Source organism: Takifugu rubripes, chromosome 21 (assembly GCF_901000725.2).
Source record: "Takifugu rubripes chromosome 21, fTakRub1.2, whole genome shotgun sequence".
Taxonomy (NCBI): Eukaryota; Metazoa; Chordata; class Actinopteri; order Tetraodontiformes; family Tetraodontidae; genus Takifugu; species Takifugu rubripes.
In genome coordinates, this window is record NC_042305.1 from 11,989,862 (window position 1) to 12,009,543 (window position 19,682).

The following is a 19,682-nucleotide window of genomic DNA, read 5'->3' on the forward strand; positions in this document are numbered from 1 at the left end:
CGACCATTGTGGGAGGCTTTAATGGACACCCGTGGCAAAGGTGAGCACTCTATCAGTGAGGATGACACTTGAGGGTCTCATAAATGTGCCTGAGAGCCGATATAAAGCCACCCCCAGTTTTAATGGATGATCAATAAAACACACTGACAGGCATGTTTTAACAAGTGCAATTGACTCTGGTTAAATGACTGGACAAAGGAGCGGTTACATAAACACGTGCGTCAGCTGGAGGCCTTCTGGGGCATTAAAAATGAGTTATTTGCATGACGCGCAGCAGTAAACACGCTGCATTCGTGTGCCCGCAGCAGGATCAGCGCCGATCCACCAACATCACAGCCCCATCATGAATCTGTCGGCAGGGAAAGTGTTAAATCTTCCGTTTTCCAGCCTGTCCTCCCTGATGGCAACCTGGGGGTAAGTGTGTCAGAGACGTGCGCATCCGCACAGGTTAGACAGACTACAGCGGCGTCTCCTGGGAGCATCTTCAGACGCACACAATCCCGGCTGGGCGGAATTCACGGGAAGAGAATAGAACTTTCCAAACGCACATTTCCAAGCAAAAGAAAGTCGTCGCGTGTGATGCAACGCGCCTTAAATGTAAATACCCCAGACATGCAGGACAGACGCCGGTTCAGCTCTGCCCCATTTGTCCCGGGGTCAAATTACCCCATGGTTGCCAAGAATGAGGTCTGGGCAATGCAGCTCCCAGGTGGGGCTATATGTGTTTGCATGTGTGCGTGTAATGAGTGACTCTCCCCCCCCCCCCCCCCCATGCTCTTAATTGTGCCAGAGTTAGTGACCTGGCAACAGACTGAAAGAAAAACCCCACAAACGAGTGGAGTTTTCTCTCATCCTGGCCAATAAAAACCAAGAACGCTTGAAAACATGCATCCTGGACAGCGCCCCCTTCAGGTCAGAATATCACTGGGACACGGACTGGAATGATTGTAAAAGCCCATACCTTTAATTCAACATAAATAAAATAAGCACTAACAAGCTAGAATCACACCCAAAGCTGAATCATCAGTTCATCAACATTTCCTCTGACCATCTGATTGAGCTGTAAATAGTCCCATCTTGTGCACGCGCACCGGCGATGTCACATATTTACAATTTACATTTTCATATCTACAATCAATATCTCTACAAAGCATAGAAAATAGAATTTCCATTGCATTATTCGTTGTTACAGAATGTATATTAGAGAGTGGCGCGAGAGTCCAGAGATGATGGGTTGCTGCAGACGGTCCTCATCCAAGCCAGGCAGGACGGCCCCGCCTCCTCCGCTGGAGCTGCCAGGCGGAGGCCGCCGACCGCAGCATGACGGAGCAGAAAAAAGCTGTGATGTAACAACTGCGATGGCGCGTCCTTCGTCAACGGCGAGCAGCGCAGCCTTCAATTCCAACCCTCATCCTCCCTTTTTGGAACCTGAGTCAGCAGCGACGGGTCCTGCCTCACTTAAGCCACATGCAAAGATGTGGGACCGAGTCCTCCATCCCATGGTTAGAAGGCTAGTTTTGAGGGGAACCAGCGGAGGAAACCCAGCATTCTACACAGGCACATTTCAGAGTCAAGTTTGTGGGATTAGTGTGGAGTAAGACGCAGCTTCGCTGCAGCTCCCTGTTCAGGATGCACGGGATGAATTCAAAGAAAAGCTTCGTCACGCTTGTGTCCGAGGCTCAGGTTAGCAGCAGCGTTGAGTCGTACGCGAGCTCTTCGATCTGGGAAATGCAGCCGGAGCAGGAGCGACGCCTCGCAGGAGAACAACGGTAAAAGATCCACGGATATACGGACAGATGGGCAACTACGGACTTGTTTTTGCACCAAAACAAGGGAAGGTGATACAACAGTTTGGGAGAAAGAGAGGAGACTCCAGCCATTTAATAATAGATGAATCCAATGATTTATTTATTGACCTCTCCTCCCCTCTTCTCCTCCGTCTGCCTGCTCTCTCTGAAAACCAGGCCAGGAGAAAGACGACAGCGGGTACAGCTTCCCCCTCGGACGGTCCGAGGGAGTCTTATATTAAATGGGCGTGGCTTCATCCATCATCTAACGCCTGATGCCCCGCCTTCCCCCAGGATTAATGGAGCGAAGGTGGGGAATGAGGCAATTTACTGTGACCTTTTGACTTCATTTAAGTGCATTACGTCCAGAGAAGCTACGGACACGTAAAGAACGGACGCACTCTGAACTCAAGAGAGTCGGGGGGGGGGGGGGGGGGGGGGGGGGGGGGGGGGGTAATACGGAACTCGTAATAGAAGAGACATAAAATGTTCAGAAGTAGGGGCAAGCAGTGCTGATGGTCACCGTTGAGACCCCGCCACGGTTGTGCGGCGTACCAGATGGACAACAGAGACAACAGTTTTGACTCTCTCCCCTCCTGAACATTGTTAAAACAAGCGTCCTGATACCACTGTGGTTGTTCTATTGATTTATGGCCGGCTAATGCCTTAAAGGGAGCTGCTGCTGGAGGGATCAGGTTGAAGGAATGCTCTTTATCAAATGCCTTAATAAGCGCAATCCATACTTTTGTTTGGCTGTAGGGGAATATCAGCTCATATACGTGACCTCCACTGACATTAGCCTGTAGCTTAACAACTGCTCTTTCTTTTAAAAAGGGCACAGTTTGGCAACAAGGGAGATTTCCCGCATCTCAGCTTCTTCTGTTGATGTTGTAAGAACTGAATCAATAAAGAAAACCTGCAGTGGTGGAAAAGAAATGGGAGGACCTATCGGCGAGTCTGCTGGTGCTGCTGTTTTGACTGGCGAGCTGGAGGCTTTGGGGAATTTCAGTAGCAACAGACAGATGGTGACGTGGGGGAAGACGAACACACAACATTTAAAAAAAATCTCGGTTTGAGGGAGAATCTGTTTTATAACCCTCCCCCAAATATCTATATTAAAAATATTCACTATTATGACCGGCCGCACTGACCCTGAACACACAAAATACCAGAGCCAACTAAAAAATCTTCATCCTTGGTGTCACCAGGCTGCCCTGATGACACCAAAGGCTGCACACAAGAACTGGACAGTGTCACGGCGCCGCCCCGGGAGGAAACAGGAAGGACCAGAAGTGTATTTTCTCGCTTGGCCTCTAGTCAGAGAGTCCAAAAAACAGAGGAGCTCCTTTAAATTTCAAGGGCACAGAAGGAAACAACTGTCCGGATCCACGGGGACACTGTCCTGTTCTTACGCACCGCCTGTGGGAGGAGAATGGAAATAAAAACACCTCCAAAAGTGTCAAATTTGGAATTTGGAAAGTTTGCAGTCGCTCAAACTCGACATTTTCTGGCACATCGTTTTACTCAGACCGACCACAGTGCACGTGCTTATTTAACTGCATTCTCCTAACAAAAGGCAGCAGAGAACTATGGCAAATATAGCTGAACAGAAAAGTCACTTGATGGAAGAAGCACCCCCCACCCCGAGTGTAACTGGAGACTGAAAAACCTTCCTGCTGAAACGAGGCGGCTTTCTTCAAGAGGCGTGGCGGAGGTCCAGTTGCCTGTGAGCCAGTGCTGTCAGAGAGCCTGTCCGTGGACGGCCCGTCCTGCTGTCACTGCTGTCTGCTGCAGCTGTCTCCGGCGTCCCTCCATGTCTGCTGCAGCTGCTGGAGGTGCTGAAAGGCTCTCTGGGTGATGTTAAGAGCTGGGTGGACCTTCCTGAGGCTGGGCTCTCCAATCAGAGACAGGCCGCACAGTCCTAAGTAGGCATGGAGAGGGTCTGGGGGAGGGCGGGGGGAAAGGAAGGACGAGAAAGTTGTTTAAGACCCTCAGTGGCAAAGCAGGAGCGTTTGAGCGTGGCAACTTTTCAGAGGTCTTTTCCACACACGACGAGGACAGCGTCAGCCACGCAGCTTTCTATTGGGTTCATTAATAAAACATTGACATTAAAAATGTATTAAGCAGCATTGTGATCGAAAGTGTTATAAATATTGTACACAGGCCCGTCTCGTGGCCTTTTACCTACTCTGGGACGAGAGCGTATGGAGCAGTAATTGAATCCCAGTAATTGGATGCAGACATCAAATCAATGAAAGGGCCATTAACTGAATCAGGACTCAAAAACACTCAGAGCGGACATTGTGCAGCAGACGGACGATCCCAAGAATGTCGTTCTTCCTCATTTGAACTGAACGCGATAAATCGTGCTAATACGAATAAAGAACTGTGTTCAGACTGCAGATGTCGGATCAATCAGCGTTGAGGCTCTGGTGCTCTGATGAAGAGAGAACAAATTTGGCCCGGGATCCGTCATAGATCAACAATCCCACCAACGTTCTGAACTGCCATCAGAGCAGAAACAGGCCACGTTCAGACCGTTTGATGTGACAACACGCGCCGCCTCCCTTTATCCGTCCGCATTGTTCCGTCGTATCTTCCCAGGCCTGTCCCCAAACATCAGAAGCCAGAAACTGGCTTCACTTCTCTCAGGCACGGCCACAGAAACTCCTTTTTATTTGCGAAACCTCTTCTGTTCAGCAGCATTTGTGACTCAAGCACCTGTTTGGCCCCATTGTTTCCTGTCTGCCTCTTTCCTGTAACGCGATGCGCTCTCTCCTTTGTCCCGGGGCTATATATGAACAATCGCCTCATCTATTACCCACGACGGGGGCGAGAGAGAACCTGCACGCACGTGCCCGTGCATGTGAGCCATTGAAGTTTAGGGTTTCAAGCGCGTTTCCATTCTTCTGCGGAAAGAAAAACTTCAAGCAGGGCTCCACCCTGACAAGGCTGAGCTCTACTCCTGCACCTCTGGACTCACCTGGATGGCTGTCGGGCCACTTGGCGAATCCCCCCACCAGGCGATCCTGCGTGGACAGGATGAAGCTCCTGTTCTTCTCAAAGTTTGTATATTGGAACACATCTAACAGCTGGAATAAGAGAGATGGGGAAAAAAAGGGAATAGCAGGGTTATGTGGAAGAACTTCTTAAGAACTTCTTGTGCTTTAGTGACAAAGATGGTTTCAGTTTTTCTTAAGATACATGAAATACTGCGCTTTAGAGGGGAGGCTGTGTGTTTGCTATTTATGAAATGTAATTCTGGCTGTGACTTCATCCAAATCTGCATTCTCAGATCACCCACTAACCATAATAAATTATATTCCATCGTTTAAGGGCCTGTGCGTCTGCCAGGCCAAGCGGCTCATATCAGTGGTTTTTCTAAACCCAAAACAGGTTTTGGAAGTCAGGGAGTTCATCAGACAAGTAGAGTGGTTTTATATCTTCACACCTTTGCAGCTAAAGATCCCACGGAGAAAAATAGCAAGCAGAAATTGAACATTTCACTCATTTTTATCAACTACTTGTGTTAGTGAAATGCTGAGTGCCATTTTAAGGCGAGGGCGGGTAAAGGACCGCTGGATCTTAGACTGACTGTACCTCCAGTGTGGCTCCCACCCAGAAGGAGTAGCAAGTATCTACAGGTTTGTTGGGGCGCCCATGGAAGCCACTCTGCTGCCTCATAATGCACCAGCGGCGGATCCCGTCCAGCTCCCGCCGGCTCAGCGCCTCCTCCAGTCGACCCATCAGGCACAGAGTGGCGATGGCGCAGTACGTCCACCCGCCTGCACGCAGACACACAGCTCCGTGTGGGAAAGTTCTCATGGTTGAGAGAAAGTGGGAACGAGGAGGGCTGAAGTGGCTACATTTCAATTTTCCTACGATAAGATCATATTTTGACCAATCCTCCATCTCAGGAAATCAAGATTACCAAACCTGTTAAACCAGGAAGTGTAACAATTATAGAGACACCGCGGGGATGAACCCAGCAGGGTAAAATCACTGTGGAAGGCCATTTAACTCCTTTGATCATGTGATGGGCGTTAGTGACCCTTTAAACACTGTCTTTGCACACTTTTTGGGAGCCTGAGGAACAAAACTGAAGCCGAGATGACTGAAACTATCTGTGGAAGATCAACACTCACAGCTAAAAATCTAATCGAGTATTAAGTCGGGCAAAACATTATTAATTAATTTCCACTTTGTCATGTTAATCGGATGAGTGTGTGTGTGTGTGTGTGTGGGGGGGGGGGGTCAAAGGCTTTTGTGTCAGAATAATCAGGTTTAATCAGAGCAGGGAGGGGATTTATGAGGACAATGTTATGATGGTTAATCCTTTAAACCAGTTACTCCTTTCAGCCACTTTCACGTCCTCCACCAACGAGGACGCAGCCGTAAACGCTCTGATGAACGTCGTGTGAACTGGGGACAGCCGACGTCACTGATATTCAGAGGATGACCATAAAACCGGAGATTTCCAGAAACTGGAAGTGGCAATGTGGAGATGGCACAGAGGCTCAGAGGCTGATGGTACTCACCGTGTGACTCCCGCCCAGCTCCCTGGCCAAAGCCGCCGTCGTACGACTGTGCCGGAAACACAGAGACAATCGTTCATCATCATGTCACCACCTCAGGTTCAAGAGAAAAAAGGTAAAAGGAAGGCTGGGAACCACGTAAACCGGGTGGCAACAGTTGAGAGCAGCAGAGGCTCCTTTGATTCAGACACCTCGGTTCTCTCTTCTCATCCACCCATAATGAGAAGGTTTGGAGACGGGCACCTGGCGCCATCTAAATGCCAGTCAAACATCAGTTTCTAGAAACGCTCCACAACAAACCGTTTCCCAAAGACATATTTGGAGTCGCCCCATAAACATGCGGCCTTCAGGGTGTTTTGCTAACATGATTTACAATCGTCTGCTGAGCGACTTGACATTTTGGATGCAAACGGATACAGAGCGTAAACTCCAACAGCCTGCTGACAAACTGTGTGAGGACAAAACACGTTTTCTCCTGCAGGGGAGGAAAATCCTGGGCTACAGCTTTAAGACAACGCTCCTCATTTATTATAGACGCAGCAGCTCTAGGCAGAGAGCCACCTACCCAAGGTGGGTGGTCCATTCAGGGGTAGAAGTGCTGATCTGAGGGCTGCAGGAGGCTGTGCCCTCGGCAGGGTTGCTCTCTAATTTTATCCAATTTGGAAGAGGTGCATCAAGAACTTTGTAATCTCATGTTTTCAAACCAACCCACCAAACTCCCTCTGATGTATTCGATGGCCTTCTGGGTGTCCATGCCCGACCAGTCGTCCAGCATGTAGCAGATACTGGCCGCGCAGTAGATGAACCGAATATCGTTCTCGCTTCCCTCGGGCAGCGCGTAAAAACTGCAAAGGAGAAGATGAACAGACGCAAAAAGCCATGAAGACAGGAGAGTGGCACACACAGTTTAACGCAAATTTGAAGTGTCCTGGTGCATTCAGGGCCTCGCAGTTAACGTCAGCGCACATTAAGGCTCGGCCGTCTCAACCTCGGGTTTTTCTCTGAGTCAGAGTTAAACTGCCAAAGCAAATCTGTGTGCGAGCAGCTACATTTTATTTTCCTTATCCGGACGAAACAAGGCAACTGTGTGGTGTATTTCACCGTGAGATGATGGAGTTTTCCAGTGGATTTGAGTGTAAGAGGCCCCAAGACTCCTCTGTGTGAGTGTGTGTGTGTGTGTGTGTGCAGACCTGCCATCCTCCAACTGCAGGGCTCTGAGACCAGCCAGACAGGCCTGTTTGTTGACCCGGCTCAGGTTGTCCCCCAGTATGAGCAGTGAGCACAGCCCAGTGTAGGTCATGGCTACATGGCCGCTGTCGTACGGATGTGACACACCTGGACCCTGAAAAAAAAGAGAATAACGCGGCTAAATATGACAGATACTTTCAGTATAATAAACTGCAACTTGCATTAGGCAGAGCCCATGATGGAAGACAATAGGCAGCTTATTTAAACACGCCAAAATATCAAAAGACAGACCCAGATCCACAACGGGCTGGGATCGGCCTGAGCAGTACCTTAGTCCTGTAAGGAATTCCAATGTGTGACGATCCTCGAAAACCACATCGACTGAGATTTGATTCTAGGGGGGAAGAACAGAAGGTAAATGTGGAAGTGTCAGATCATTTCAGACCTGTGTCAGGAAAGCAACACCCAGGAAGATGGTGACGCTCCTCCAGCTAACAAAGGCCGCTGTCGCCACCTACTGGCCGCAGTGGACATATGAACATGCTTCTGAATAGAGGGAACTAAATGTGATAAAGCATAAAATGTTCAGCTGAGAACGTTTATAACACATGGCAATTCAAGTCTCTTATCCTGACATCATTTAGGATCAACACATTTGTATTCTGCCAAGTATTTAAATATCTCTACGATTTATATACTGGCAGGAAACTAATGCCGCAAAGCAAAGTTCCCTCTATTACAGATGAATTTTAAAGCCATAATGATGATATAACAAGAGGTTTTAAGTGCCTTCCAAACTGCTCTGAGGAGAAACCCGCCAGATGGCAAAACATATGGGTCTGCAAAAATGACACCTATCAAGAATGTTTTCTGTTCAAGCCTCTGAATAATTAACTAATTGGGCATTCAAACAGATGGCACCAAAACAACTTCCCTGAACCCTAAATCTCAGGAAATAGTTACTCACACACGCACACTCTTAACAACGAGAGGACAGTAAGCATGATGACAGCCACTAGTGAGGGTGGAGGTGTATTTAATGAAGCTCAGTCCTTCCAAAGAGCCATTGTGCAAAGACAGACTGTTTTGCCGTGGACACGGCACCATCTCTCGCACCATTCCCAGACTTCACTGCTGCTCCATAGCACCAACATGACTGGAATAGTGGCATGAACATTTGTGCAGGCGTTACACCCCTGAGGTTGACTAAAACAGCTTTGCATCGTGCCAATTGTGCTTAACATTCTGATATCTTCCTGTATATATATATATTTTTTAAATGTTTCAAATTTAAAAAAAAAAAAAGGTTGGGAAATTTAAATATCACCAGGTATTTAAAAAAATTATGTATGGTGATGGTGCAAAACTAGTATCTACCAGATTTAAAATCCATTTCCAATTACAATTTCTTTGTTTCTTATTAGTAAAGCCCCATACAGGACTTCCTAGTGTCTCATTATGACACAAGAAACTAAAAGCTGGATACTAAAAAGGCACATTTATTGTTTGTGCCTTTTATTCGTGAGTCCTGTGAAGTGAAAGAGAAAGCTTCCCACTTACGAGCTTCTGTGGGCAGAACCTGCAGTGAGTAGATCCACTCGATCATCACATTTTTATCCACAACATCCAGAGCGTCCAACACATCCAGGCCAGAAAGGGCAAAGAACACAATAGTTAACCTGGAAAGAGAATGAGCAAAACAAAAAGGTCATTTCTGATGTAAGGAAAAGTCATACATGAAGGATGTGCTCAAAAATAATGAATTAACGATCGGAGACATGCAATATTTCTCTATTAGACCAGACATGTTGATATATGCACAACTAGTCGTAGCTGTAATGTAACAGCGGTTTTCTGGGATTAAACGATTCACCCAATTAGTCAAAACTTCAGTGCCAGGCTAATGTTAGCAAGCAGGCTAACCCCAATTAGCACCAACCTCCATTCAAAAGCATTAGGTGTCTGCTAGCTCGGGTGCTAACAGCGCACAACTTAGCTTTAACAAACGCACCTGGTCGTTTCCAGCGAAGCGTATCTCTCCGGTAACACCTGAAGCGTTCGCTGGAAAAATCGTACGTGACGATCTTTTAAAAAGTAAATGTGCTCTGATTCCTCAAAGTGGCTGCCATCTTCCGCCATCTTTGCATCCGCATCTGCGGGGAAGCTTTTCCGGTATGAGTGCCTTTCAAAATAAAAGCTCGAAAACCAAACCGGACACCGTTTAGAAAGTGATACTTCTGGTTATAAGTCAGGACAATGCATATAGGCAATACATTAGTGATACTAATTGTTATTTGGAATATTCATTTTAATTCAACACAAATGAGAGCTGAAACAAAAATCTGAGTTTGATTTTTATTTTTATTTAAATGACTCTGAATTGATTTCATCTGTTTTGCCGACTGTCACTGCCGCTCCTCACAAGCCTTGTCGCCAAGTGGGAACAGCTCTGCAAAGAAAAACATGACTTTATTGATTTTAAAAAAAAAACGCTTTACCCATTTGAATGCAGGCAAGAACCACACCTGTGAAACGTCTGTGTGACAGGACCTTTTCCCGAAGGTCCGATGCTTTTCAGCCTCTCCTCCCAGCCCTTAGTCGGGCGAGTGAGCCTGGTGGGGTCTCTGCTGACGTGACCGTCCACCTAAATTAAGAAACAATCCCCATCAGCCGACTTCTGATCCCCCTGGAGCAGAAATCTGACGCGCTCTCACCTTCTCCTTCAACTTGGCCACAATTCTCAGCTGCCTTTCTGCGACCTCTTTTTCCTTCAGCTGCTTGTCCTGGAGTTTTGCCTCCACCTTGAGGAGGTCCTGCAGCATGAAAGAGACGAACTGTACATTTCACCCGCAGCTTCCCATCAGGGCCAGGCCCAGTGGTGTTAATTTCCCACCCTCTGGTTTAAATCTTTGATGCATTGTGCCGCCAATCTTCTCCTCTCCTCCATCTCCTTCCTTTCTTCCTCTCTCGCCCTCCTCCTCTGTTCCTCCTCCTCTCTCCTGAGTCGGAGCCGCTCCTCTATGGTCGATTTCACCTCCAGCTGGCGACGCCGCTCTTCCTGACAGAAGCATCATTCGGCAGCAACGTCAGACATCTGGGGCGCTGACGGCAGCGACCATCTCCATGGTTGCACCACCGAGGAAGAGAAACACACGGGTCACTACACACGCTACCTTTGCCTGTCTCCTTTTCTGCACCTCCTCAGCCAGCCTCTGCTCCTCTTCCAGCTCTTTGTTCCTCCTCCTCTCTTCCCTCCACTCCTCCAGCCGACGAGTCGCCTCTCGCTTCTCTTCATCGGTCCTAAAGCAGAAAAGGAATCACCAAACGTCACTAAGATGATCTGGTCCCATGTACAATTGGCAACATTCTTGTGTAACGGCAGCCACCCCATCAAGCACTCATGAAAATGCATGAAAAATCACCATGACAACCAATATGGCTGCCTCACCTGTGTTGGTGGGCTTGGCTCTTGGGTTCCTTCTCCCTTTTTTCTGCTTCCTGTTGAGTCTGTATCCAGATCTGACGCTCCTGAGTCTTCCTGGCTTTCCAGCGCAGTATAGCCTGTTTTAGAGCAAAGTCAAATTTTCAGAGGACATTTTGGGTTCCACGTTTCGATCGTGGGCCTACTTCTCTCTTCCGGCCCTGCAGATAGCTCAGCTCCCGGTGCCATTCCTCGTGCTGCTCTATCTCCTCCAGAGTCTTAGCAGGCAGATGCAGTTTGGCCTCTTTCCTGTATGCAGGCTGACCGCTGTGCTTGGTCCAGGCCTGTGAATGAGTCAAAAACGGCCCGGGTCCAATCACCAACGCACGGCGGCACATTTCAGAATGGCGTTGCAAAAATGGGCGTTCTCTGGCGAAGGTTTGCCAGCGGGAGGGATCGTCACAAGGCCAGAATTCCACTCATGTCTTACTTTCAGGAAGGCTTGGTGGTCATATTGGTCCCAGCCTCCATAAACACCTCCCGTCCTCTGTAAGAACGATTCCAGCACCTTGACGTCTGCGGGGAGGTCTCGGTCCAGCAGTTTGGTCTAATTTAAACGAAATTAAGCAATGGACATGTCTGAATTTTATAGATTTGGTCATTTCAAGTAAACCGATTATACATTTCAGACGTTAGTTCATGTAGCCTAAAGCGTTTATGTAAAAGCTATCCTAAAAAAACACAATATATAAACGTCTATCCTCCTTTAACCGCATAAAAATGTGGGGGAAATGGAATCAAACCTTTGGAGAGGAGGCTGTGTTTCCTTTGGGGTCAGACTTGACAGAATGGCTCCAGTTTTCAATCTTCTTCTCATAAGCCCTGAGCTCCAGCCTGCACGTCCTCTCCTCCTTCAAAAGCTCCTCAAAGCTACAAAAAGCACAGAATGACAAAGTTTAAACACTTAATGCAGCATTTCATGAACGCTGCAGTGAGAGGAATTGGATTTAATGAGCCTCTGTGCTGCTCAGCAGAGCGTTACCGTTGCCACTGTTCCTCCTTTAAGGAGCTGATTGATCTTTCCACCTCTGACATTAGTTCCATCAATGTCTGAATTGCTAAAAATGAAAGAAAAGGAAAATTTAAAATCATTATTTGATACACAGAACCAAAACAAATCTTTGTGGTGACAATACCAGGAGATGTAATTACTGTAATACGACATGGGACAATAATACCGTAATGACACAGTATAAACTGTGGTTAAAATAATTCCATAACTTACTCTTGGGGGTCGGCTTCACTTCTCTGAGTTGGTTCTTGAATTTCCTCCCATCACTCCTGATCCTCAAAAGCTGATTTTGAAGATGAATCTCTGAAGAAAAATAAAACAAAACCCAACATCACCAAGGTGGTGAGAAGAATGAGCCGTGCCGACTTCCACGAAACACAATTTACCACCAACACAGAAACACTGTGGAGTGAAATCTCATACTCTCAGCATCTTTTCCATGTTCCAGCACTTTCTCATACTGTTCCAGTTCTCCACAAAGATCTGTCCAGCCATTCCTTTTGCACTGACGGATCAGCGCCTTCTCCTTCTCCAACTTTTTAATCCTTAGAACGAAAACAATCAATGAAACGTGTGAAACTGGGCTCTGATATACTAATGCTATAGCTGAGCTGAACATTTTCACTCATAAAACACATAAAAAATGAAACTTACTCAGTTTTGTTCTTTTCTGCTTGTCTGAGAAACTGTGCAGCTTTCTGTCTGTCCGCATCACTGGACGGTTTGCAGGCTGCAGAGCCATTTTCTGCCTGTTTACAGTCATTAAATGGAAACCCAAGTTTAACAACAGCAGAAAATTGAATCGTTTTTACTTTGACGCCATATTCCGGTAATTGAACCTAAATTCATCATTCGTCAAACTTTGTCTATTGACATTTATTACAACAAATGACAAAACTAACACATCGATACGTACCGAGCCATGTTTCTGAGAGCGCGAGGCGGTTGCCATGTCGACAAGTGACGCACCAAAAAAAACTTTATTTAAAATAAAGTTACTAACACAGTTGCTAGATTGAGCACAAGAGGTCGCTGTTTCTCATGGTTTAGTGTAATTGAGAAATGTAAGAATACTGTAGTTCACGTTACTAAAGACGTTACTTCACGTTACACTCTATTCAGGTTCTTACGTTTATATAACATTACTTTATTTGATTTAATCTAAAAGGGCTCCAAAATCTGCTTTTAAGCCATAAAGTCTTGAACTGGGCTCTGATAAAGTATAACGATGGATGAAATGAACTGTGGGCTTTGAATGCCTCATTTTACCATATAGAACGCACTTAAATAAACAAAAACACATGTTTTCCAGAGAAAAGTAGCTTTACCTTTGTCGACTGACTTAAATTCCTGCACCTCTTTAAAATCTTTATCTATCGAAAGTTTGTGTTATTGTTGTGAAGACGACCGTTGGCCAGGTGACAGACAGAATAGAGGAGAGAGAGAGAAAGGCCAAGTGAGAGGGGGTAAAAATAGAAACCTGGATCCATTATTGAGTGCAGAGATTGGGGATAGTCTCCCGTAGGGGCACGGCTGCCATCACCACCAAAATAGCAGCTGTTCTCCTTAATGAAGTCTGTCGCAATTTTCTGTCTTCACACTCAGGAGTAGCGTTGTTGGGTAAACCAGCTGCGTGCGGAACACGCGGCTGGTTTGCGCAACAGATCAGACACCAACATGAAATCACCACAGGAATGATTTCAGTTTTTCAGCCCCTTGGGTGAATAAAGTTTAGGTGTTAAGAATAATGCCGAGCGAATCAAACCAGAGAGGAGAAGAAAAAATAAGAATATGACCTTTGACCTCCTCTGAGGGGCTAAAAGCCTTTTTGGAAAAGTTATGAGACATGAACCCTGTAAACTGAGAGGTCAGAAACACATTCAGGCAGGGAGGAGCTCCCCTCCCCGAATTAGATGTGTGTGTGTGTGTGTGTGTGTGTGTGTGGGTGTGTGTGTGTGTGTGTGTGTGTGTATGTGCCCAAAGAAAAAGTGTTAGGCTTCCCTCTTGTTGAGTCTTTATGTGAGGCTAAACCAGCTGCGCTGCTTGATGTCAAGAGTGTTTATAAAGGTTAAGTAGTCAGACAAACATGCACAAATATGCACGTCAAAATATGCATTCACAGAACACACACACACACATGCAGCAGCAGCAGCAGACACCCCTGAGCCAGCACTACTGACAGGTACAGAGCAGTGCACCTCGTTCCTCCAGTTTCCTCCCCAGCCCAACACCATTAACATGAGGTCCATTATAGACTCTCCATCGGCCGAGGGTGAAAGTGAACCTGGTGACCTTTCCAGGGTGCATTCCTGCCTCTCACCCAGTGGCTACTGAGAAAGACCCCAGCACCCAGTAATCAGTGGCAGGTAACAGAAAATAGACGTACTCCACCAAATATTTAATGTGGCGGTCTGCCCGGCTGCCGAGGCCCTTAAGATCACCACCATTCCGGTATTTAAGGAGGCGACGGACCACAAAAGACCGAATCTGCCATTTTTAATGTGAATTGTTCTGGATCGAAGACAGTATTAAACACAATGTCTTTAGTATTTTCACTTGTTCACCTGGTGCTCAGAAAGTTCCTTTAACATCCTCGGAACGTTACCGAGGGGCAGAAGGACCGTTAGAACTGGACTCCTCCCAAGAACAGATCCTCCTCATCACCATCGCCAACAGTCTCCTATTTTGCATTTTTCATAGTACAATACATTTGTTGATCTTCATGCTGACCTTTAGAGCCACACCCTCCTCCATCTGCCGGCCTCTCTTCCTCTCATCCAGCTCCCACCTCTTTTCCTAACCTGGAGTCTCATCCTCCGGCTTCACCTCCTGGCAAACCTGCTGAAACGTTCTTGGACTTCTGGTCTGGGAGGGTTCTAAATGACCTTGGCTGCTCTCTTACCTCACTGTCATCTGAGGAGGGAAATATGGAGAAGCCTCTAAATTTTCATCCAAGTAGGAGCAATCTCCTCCGGCGTTCCCTTGGTGGTCCGGCCGGGTTTTGTATCCTCTCAGATTGACAGGTACAGTAGATTCTGCTTGGTAGGATACAAAACCCGGCTGGACTACAGAAGTATTGGAAAATCTGGAGTTCAGGACTGAACAGGACGTGAGCTGTGTGATTACAGTAGGATAGCTCACGTCCTGCTCAGTCCTGTACAGTATTATGTTATCAAGAATTCCGTGAATCTGGCCCAGCGTCATTCGTTACTGAGTATCAGGATCAAAACCTACCTATTATCAACTATTCCACTAAAAGTTGATAAGCTGTTGATATGCAGAGTTTTGGTCTTGAACATAACAAGTCAAGACTTATATTAGATAATATATTCAAACCTTTCATGATCTTAACTAAAACTGCGATGTGACCCTTTATGACACCTAATCTGAGCAGAAAGGCTAACAAAGTTTAGCCCCTGATATCAAAGCAGCATCTCACTGGATCCTTTCAAAGAAAGCAAGATTGTGGAAGATTGTTCACGCAGCTGTTTTGATCCCATTTTGAGTGTTTTTTTTTTTTTTTAGGTCAAATAAAACCTCCAAGGTGGCTGTTTTTGGATGCTTTTCCTTTTTTCCAGGCAAAAAGAAATAAAACTTAATTCCTCAAGGTATCTTTTATCAATATCGCCCTATACAGTACATTGGTTGATGTAAATAATTTCTAAATGCTCCTTATTTGTCTTGAATCTGATTTGAGGGATCCCGGAATACATAAAGACCAATCGTGAATTTCATGTGCAGGCTTGTGTTGGCCGATGCAAACACAGGTTTTCCGTCACGGAAACTCATTACAACTCATTTGCCTTGAGAAAGGCTGCAACGAATCCAGAAACAAATCCAGCGGTTAAAAAAAAAAAGCCACAGGTGTCTCGTAACTGTCCCGACTGAATAGAGACGGTGGCACCGTGTCACGTGACCTCCCCTGCTGCCGCAGTTGCTCCTGGCTGCTCCAAAAAGTGAGAGTGCAGTAACGTGGTGGCTCTCTAACAATGAGCGGAGGCTGCCGCCTGACAGCGTTCTGGAGCTTTTCCCACACAGATTCATGGCGTCACAAAAGTGAACGAAGCCTCACGTGGAATCTGGGAGCTGCTGACTCAAGTTCTGATGAGTTTGCAGTGGAAGCTCGGGGCCTGACAGGTTTTTATGAAGCGGAGCTGCACAAATCGTGAAAGAGCAAGAAGACTGTTGGGAGAGCGGAGCTCTGCTCTTTGGCACGTTTGGGGGAAACACTTTTGAGTAAATCTGTGAGATTCTGCCCATCGGGGATGTCACGGACCTCTCTGCGTGGGACTGTGTGCAAGCCCGCCAGTCCATGTGGGTGAAATTAAAGGGCCACGCGGGGCTAAATTGGGAGGGGAGAGGGATGGAAAAGGCCTGGAGAGAGGCATCGGCTCAATGTGATCAGGGGTAATGGACACCAGCAGGTTCAGCGCCAGTTTATCCTCCGGTCACTGGATCTGTTCCCTCGCAGCTTAGGTGCAGTCAGAGCAGCACTAATGACACGTTCCAGCAGTGAGTGTGTGTGCGAGTGTGTGTGTGTGCACATGTGTGCATTTCCATGTGAGAGCAGGGGACATGATGTAAGTGTCAAGAGACCGACCGAACAATATCAGGCATGTGGATAAATAAAATCATATAAGCGGGACTCAACTAATGTCTATAATTATCAAAGTAGTTGGCACTGGTTTCTTATTTTTCCACACAATTCTACGTGCGTGGGGTCTGCATGTTCTCCTGGTGTTTGATTGGGTTCTTTCCAGACTCACTGGCGTGCTCCTACATTCCAAACACGTGCGTTCGGATGAGTCGGCCGCTCGAAATCGCCCGCAGGTGCAAATGTGAGTCTGGCCCCAAATTCTGCTCACTGGGGTCGAGGTCCAGTCTTTGAGGGGGGCCCGTCCACGTGACCGCACTACTCAGATATCTCCTCGTGCTCATCTTTGCTGAGTCATTTTGGCTCACGCGACCTGGCAAACACCAGCAATGTTCAGCGAAAGGTAATAAAGTTGAATCATTTGTAGAGTGAGACATAAATCAAAGCGACTTTATCAGCGCCCGTTCAAAACGAACCAATCGGGCTGTAACATCAACTTGCCTGTACGTACAGTGTGTGAGCGTGTGTGAGTGTGTGGGTCTGGTTGTGGTTGCATTTTGAATTTGTTTGATTGTTGTGATTGTCACTACCGTGCCAGATCATTCTATTTATACGAGTGCTGTTTTGACAGCTGACTCACAGTGCAAAGTCTTGGCGCGCGCGTGTGTGTGTGTGTGTGTGTGTGTGTGTGAAGGGCTGCAATCACTCTTTATCTCCTCAAACAGACATATACACACACAGTCGCATCTATTTCTGTGGGGTTTTTACTTACTTCAATTCATTTGTCCCACCCTATCCCGGGCCCCAACCTTTACCAGTTTGGCCTCACAACAAATCTCAGTTTATATCATAAATCTCACCCCAACTTTTTGCCCACAAAGTTGTTTTGAATGCAGATGGTGAATTGTTCAAGTTGGTAACCCCCCAAACAAGAACACAGTGTGCTCACAAAGTTGTCTTAGTGTGTAAATCCTGCCCAGCACAGTTTGGTCAGCTGGCTGCCTTTGAGTGTGTGTGTGTGTGTGTGTTTGTGTGTGTGTGTGTGTGTGTGTGTGTGTGCGTGCAGTGGTGTCTGAACCAGTATCACTTACACATCACGGTGATTCCCCAGTGTTGATACCCCCCCGCCACCCATTTTAGCCGCCGTGGCTCTTATGTAATCAGTCACGTTTCTCTCATTCTCTCAAGCGCCACATTGGGTGTGTGTGTGGGGGGGGGGTGGTCCTCTCTCAGCGGAGCGTCGCCATCAACATCCTTTAACCATCCTTTAACACCTCCTGGACCAGCCCACTCCTCCTCGGGCCCCTTCCCCTGCACCTTATTCATGAATCGACTGTTTGTTATCAGGTCATCGCCCTCTAACCGGCTTTATGAGCTGCGTCCTTGCTGTACGTGTTTTACCACCTGCTTGTTTACTGAACTTTGGCTTCTTGTCTGCACTTCCTCAAACAGGCGATGTTATTATTTTGATGCCTTCCAAATTGCTCACGGACTAGTCCATTATGATGCTTAGGGGGGGACAATATGATAAGGGATAACTTTGGAGGCTACTTGTGGAGCTAAGTGTTCAGGAGTACAGGTTGCAGGGTGGTGGGAGGTCAGGGGTGCTTTCCAGGCCTCCACCTGCCAACAAGTTGGCATGTCCTGGAACCACAAATTACTGCTAATGGTTCCTCTTCAGGGTGTGAATATGTTTGAATAGTTAATTCTCCTGACAAACAGGTGGTGATGAATCAACGCCTTCCAAACGGAGCAGGAGTGTGAATGCAGACCCTTTGAAGCACTCCGGGCGTCCGAAACGACCAGGAAGGCTGAACAAATGGCTAACAAAGTCCACTAAGTTGCTTCTAATGCAGTAACTAAGCTCGTGAAATGAGGAAATTCTGGAAACTTTTGTGAACCAAATGTCCCTGAAATTCCCGACCAGCGTGAGCATGATGGGGTTTGTAGGGCTTCGCTTTGATCCTCGGGGAAATGATGCCGTGAAGACTCACCCAGCCACTGGGTGTATTTATAGAAAAACAATCACTTTCCTCCCAAGGGAGCGTTTTCCAGGAACCTCAATTTCTTTAGTGGAACCACAGGAATTATGGTCTCAATTTGAGTTGCAGGCAGTTGAAAGAAAGCAGGAACTTGGACAGACAGCAATTTAGCCAGAGAACTTGTTGACTCGTGTCAGGGGCAACAAAAATAAATAATACAATCTTACATTAATTTAAAGCTCCATTAAGGTCAATCAGAGAGTCGTTTCCTCCAGCAGTCCAGCTGACTCTCCCATAGATGATAAGTATAACCTAAATAAAGCTATTAATACAGGGTAAACTATTAAGCAATTTAAAATATTTACATTTGGACTTTTTTGGAGGGATTTTGAAAATAGACCTGTTTCTCCTGTGTTACATGATGGGTTTGAAATGGACCGAGAGGCACGTGGAAGGCACGTGTTCACTGAGGTGAGTCCTCCTGGAGGTACTGAGAGAAGAGCCTCATGTAGGACAACTTTCCAACAGGGCATTGTTCAGGCCTAAATATAGACACGACAGAAGTAGGCTGAGCTAACATTATGGCCATCAAAAGACGCCATCATGTGCAGGCGTGTGCACGCTGAATGAGGACTCTGTGCGTGTGTCTGAAGGGAGTACCAGAATTTGCATTTTACTATAAAAGTGAGGACATTTCGGCTGGTCCTCAGAGGGTTAGTCATTTCAATGTGTAGCAAAGATGTATCAGGAAATGATCTGTAACCCTGCGAGTCGTAGTTCACCCCCTGGTAAACTGGGGGCAGGTTGGATCTGTTTCCCCACTGGGAGACGTTTAAGGTCGTCTGACTGCCTCTTTGATGGCTGCCATCGATGAGAGACCTCCACATTCCAGGGAAATCAGGCCACCTTGCAGCTCGATCGAGAAGGCAGAAAGGAGGATTACTGCGGGCACTGGAGGTGGAGCCCAATTGATTTTCCAGCTGACACAGTTTGCAGCAGCGTGCTGCTCCTCTGACGGTAAAAATACAAAACCACGTGTCCCCGTTGTCGTTCTGTGTGCTAGTTTGAGCAGGTGAATCTGGGAGCGGTTATGATAAAGCAAA

At 46.9% G+C, this 19,682-nt stretch overlaps 2 protein-coding genes across 2 annotated transcripts; both read right to left on the bottom strand.

Moving 5' to 3' along the window:
• Nucleotides 1-942: 942 nt before the first annotated feature.
• On the bottom strand, nt 943-9,680 carry pggt1b (protein geranylgeranyltransferase type I, beta subunit). The gene is made up of 9 exons (XM_003974837.3): nt 9,522-9,680; nt 9,071-9,189; nt 7,840-7,904; nt 7,513-7,664; nt 7,035-7,167; nt 6,326-6,371; nt 5,388-5,572; nt 4,771-4,879; nt 943-3,729 (listed from the first exon to the last, which is right to left on the bottom strand). Exons 1-9 carry the CDS (start codon nt 9,647-9,649, stop codon nt 3,563-3,565), a joined length of 1,104 nt encoding a protein of 367 aa, XP_003974886.1. The 5' UTR covers nt 9,650-9,680; the 3' UTR covers nt 943-3,562.
• A 171-nt stretch (nt 9,681-9,851) lies between these two features.
• Nucleotides 9,852-12,962, bottom strand: ccdc112 (coiled-coil domain containing 112). The gene is made up of 14 exons (XM_011615638.2): nt 12,920-12,962; nt 12,658-12,752; nt 12,427-12,548; nt 12,217-12,306; nt 11,974-12,049; nt 11,735-11,861; nt 11,422-11,538; nt 11,138-11,275; nt 10,959-11,071; nt 10,684-10,810; nt 10,404-10,568; nt 10,225-10,323; nt 10,036-10,154; nt 9,852-9,959 (listed from the first exon to the last, which is right to left on the bottom strand). Exons 1-14 carry the CDS (start codon nt 12,953-12,955, stop codon nt 9,929-9,931), a joined length of 1,455 nt encoding a protein of 484 aa, XP_011613940.2. The 5' UTR covers nt 12,956-12,962; the 3' UTR covers nt 9,852-9,928.
• Between the last annotated feature and the right edge of the window lie 6,720 nt (nt 12,963-19,682).

Bases quoted from the DNA above. Each gene is read 5' to 3' on its own strand.
- pggt1b (XM_003974837.3), bottom strand. From the start codon at position 9,649: ATGGCGGAAGATGGCAGCCACTTTGAGGAATCAGAGCACATTTACTTT. The intron at 7,665-7,839 runs GTACTGCTCAGG...CTTTTTTTTCAG, and splicing joins GAATTCCTTACAGGACTAAG to GGTCCAGGTGTGTCACATCC. The intron at 6,372-7,034 runs GTGGGTTGGTTT...TTTCCGGCACAG, and splicing joins AATACATCAGAGGGAGTTTG to TCGTACGACGGCGGCTTTGG.
- ccdc112 (XM_011615638.2), bottom strand. From the start codon at position 12,955: ATGGCAACCGCCTCGCGCTCTCAGAAACATGGCTCG. The intron at 12,753-12,919 runs GTACGTATCGAT...GACTGTAAACAG, and splicing joins GCTCTCAGAAACATGGCTCG to GCAGAAAATGGCTCTGCAGC. The intron at 11,276-11,421 runs GTAAGACATGAG...ACTCATTCACAG, and splicing joins ACCACCAAGCCTTCCTGAAA to GCCTGGACCAAGCACAGCGG.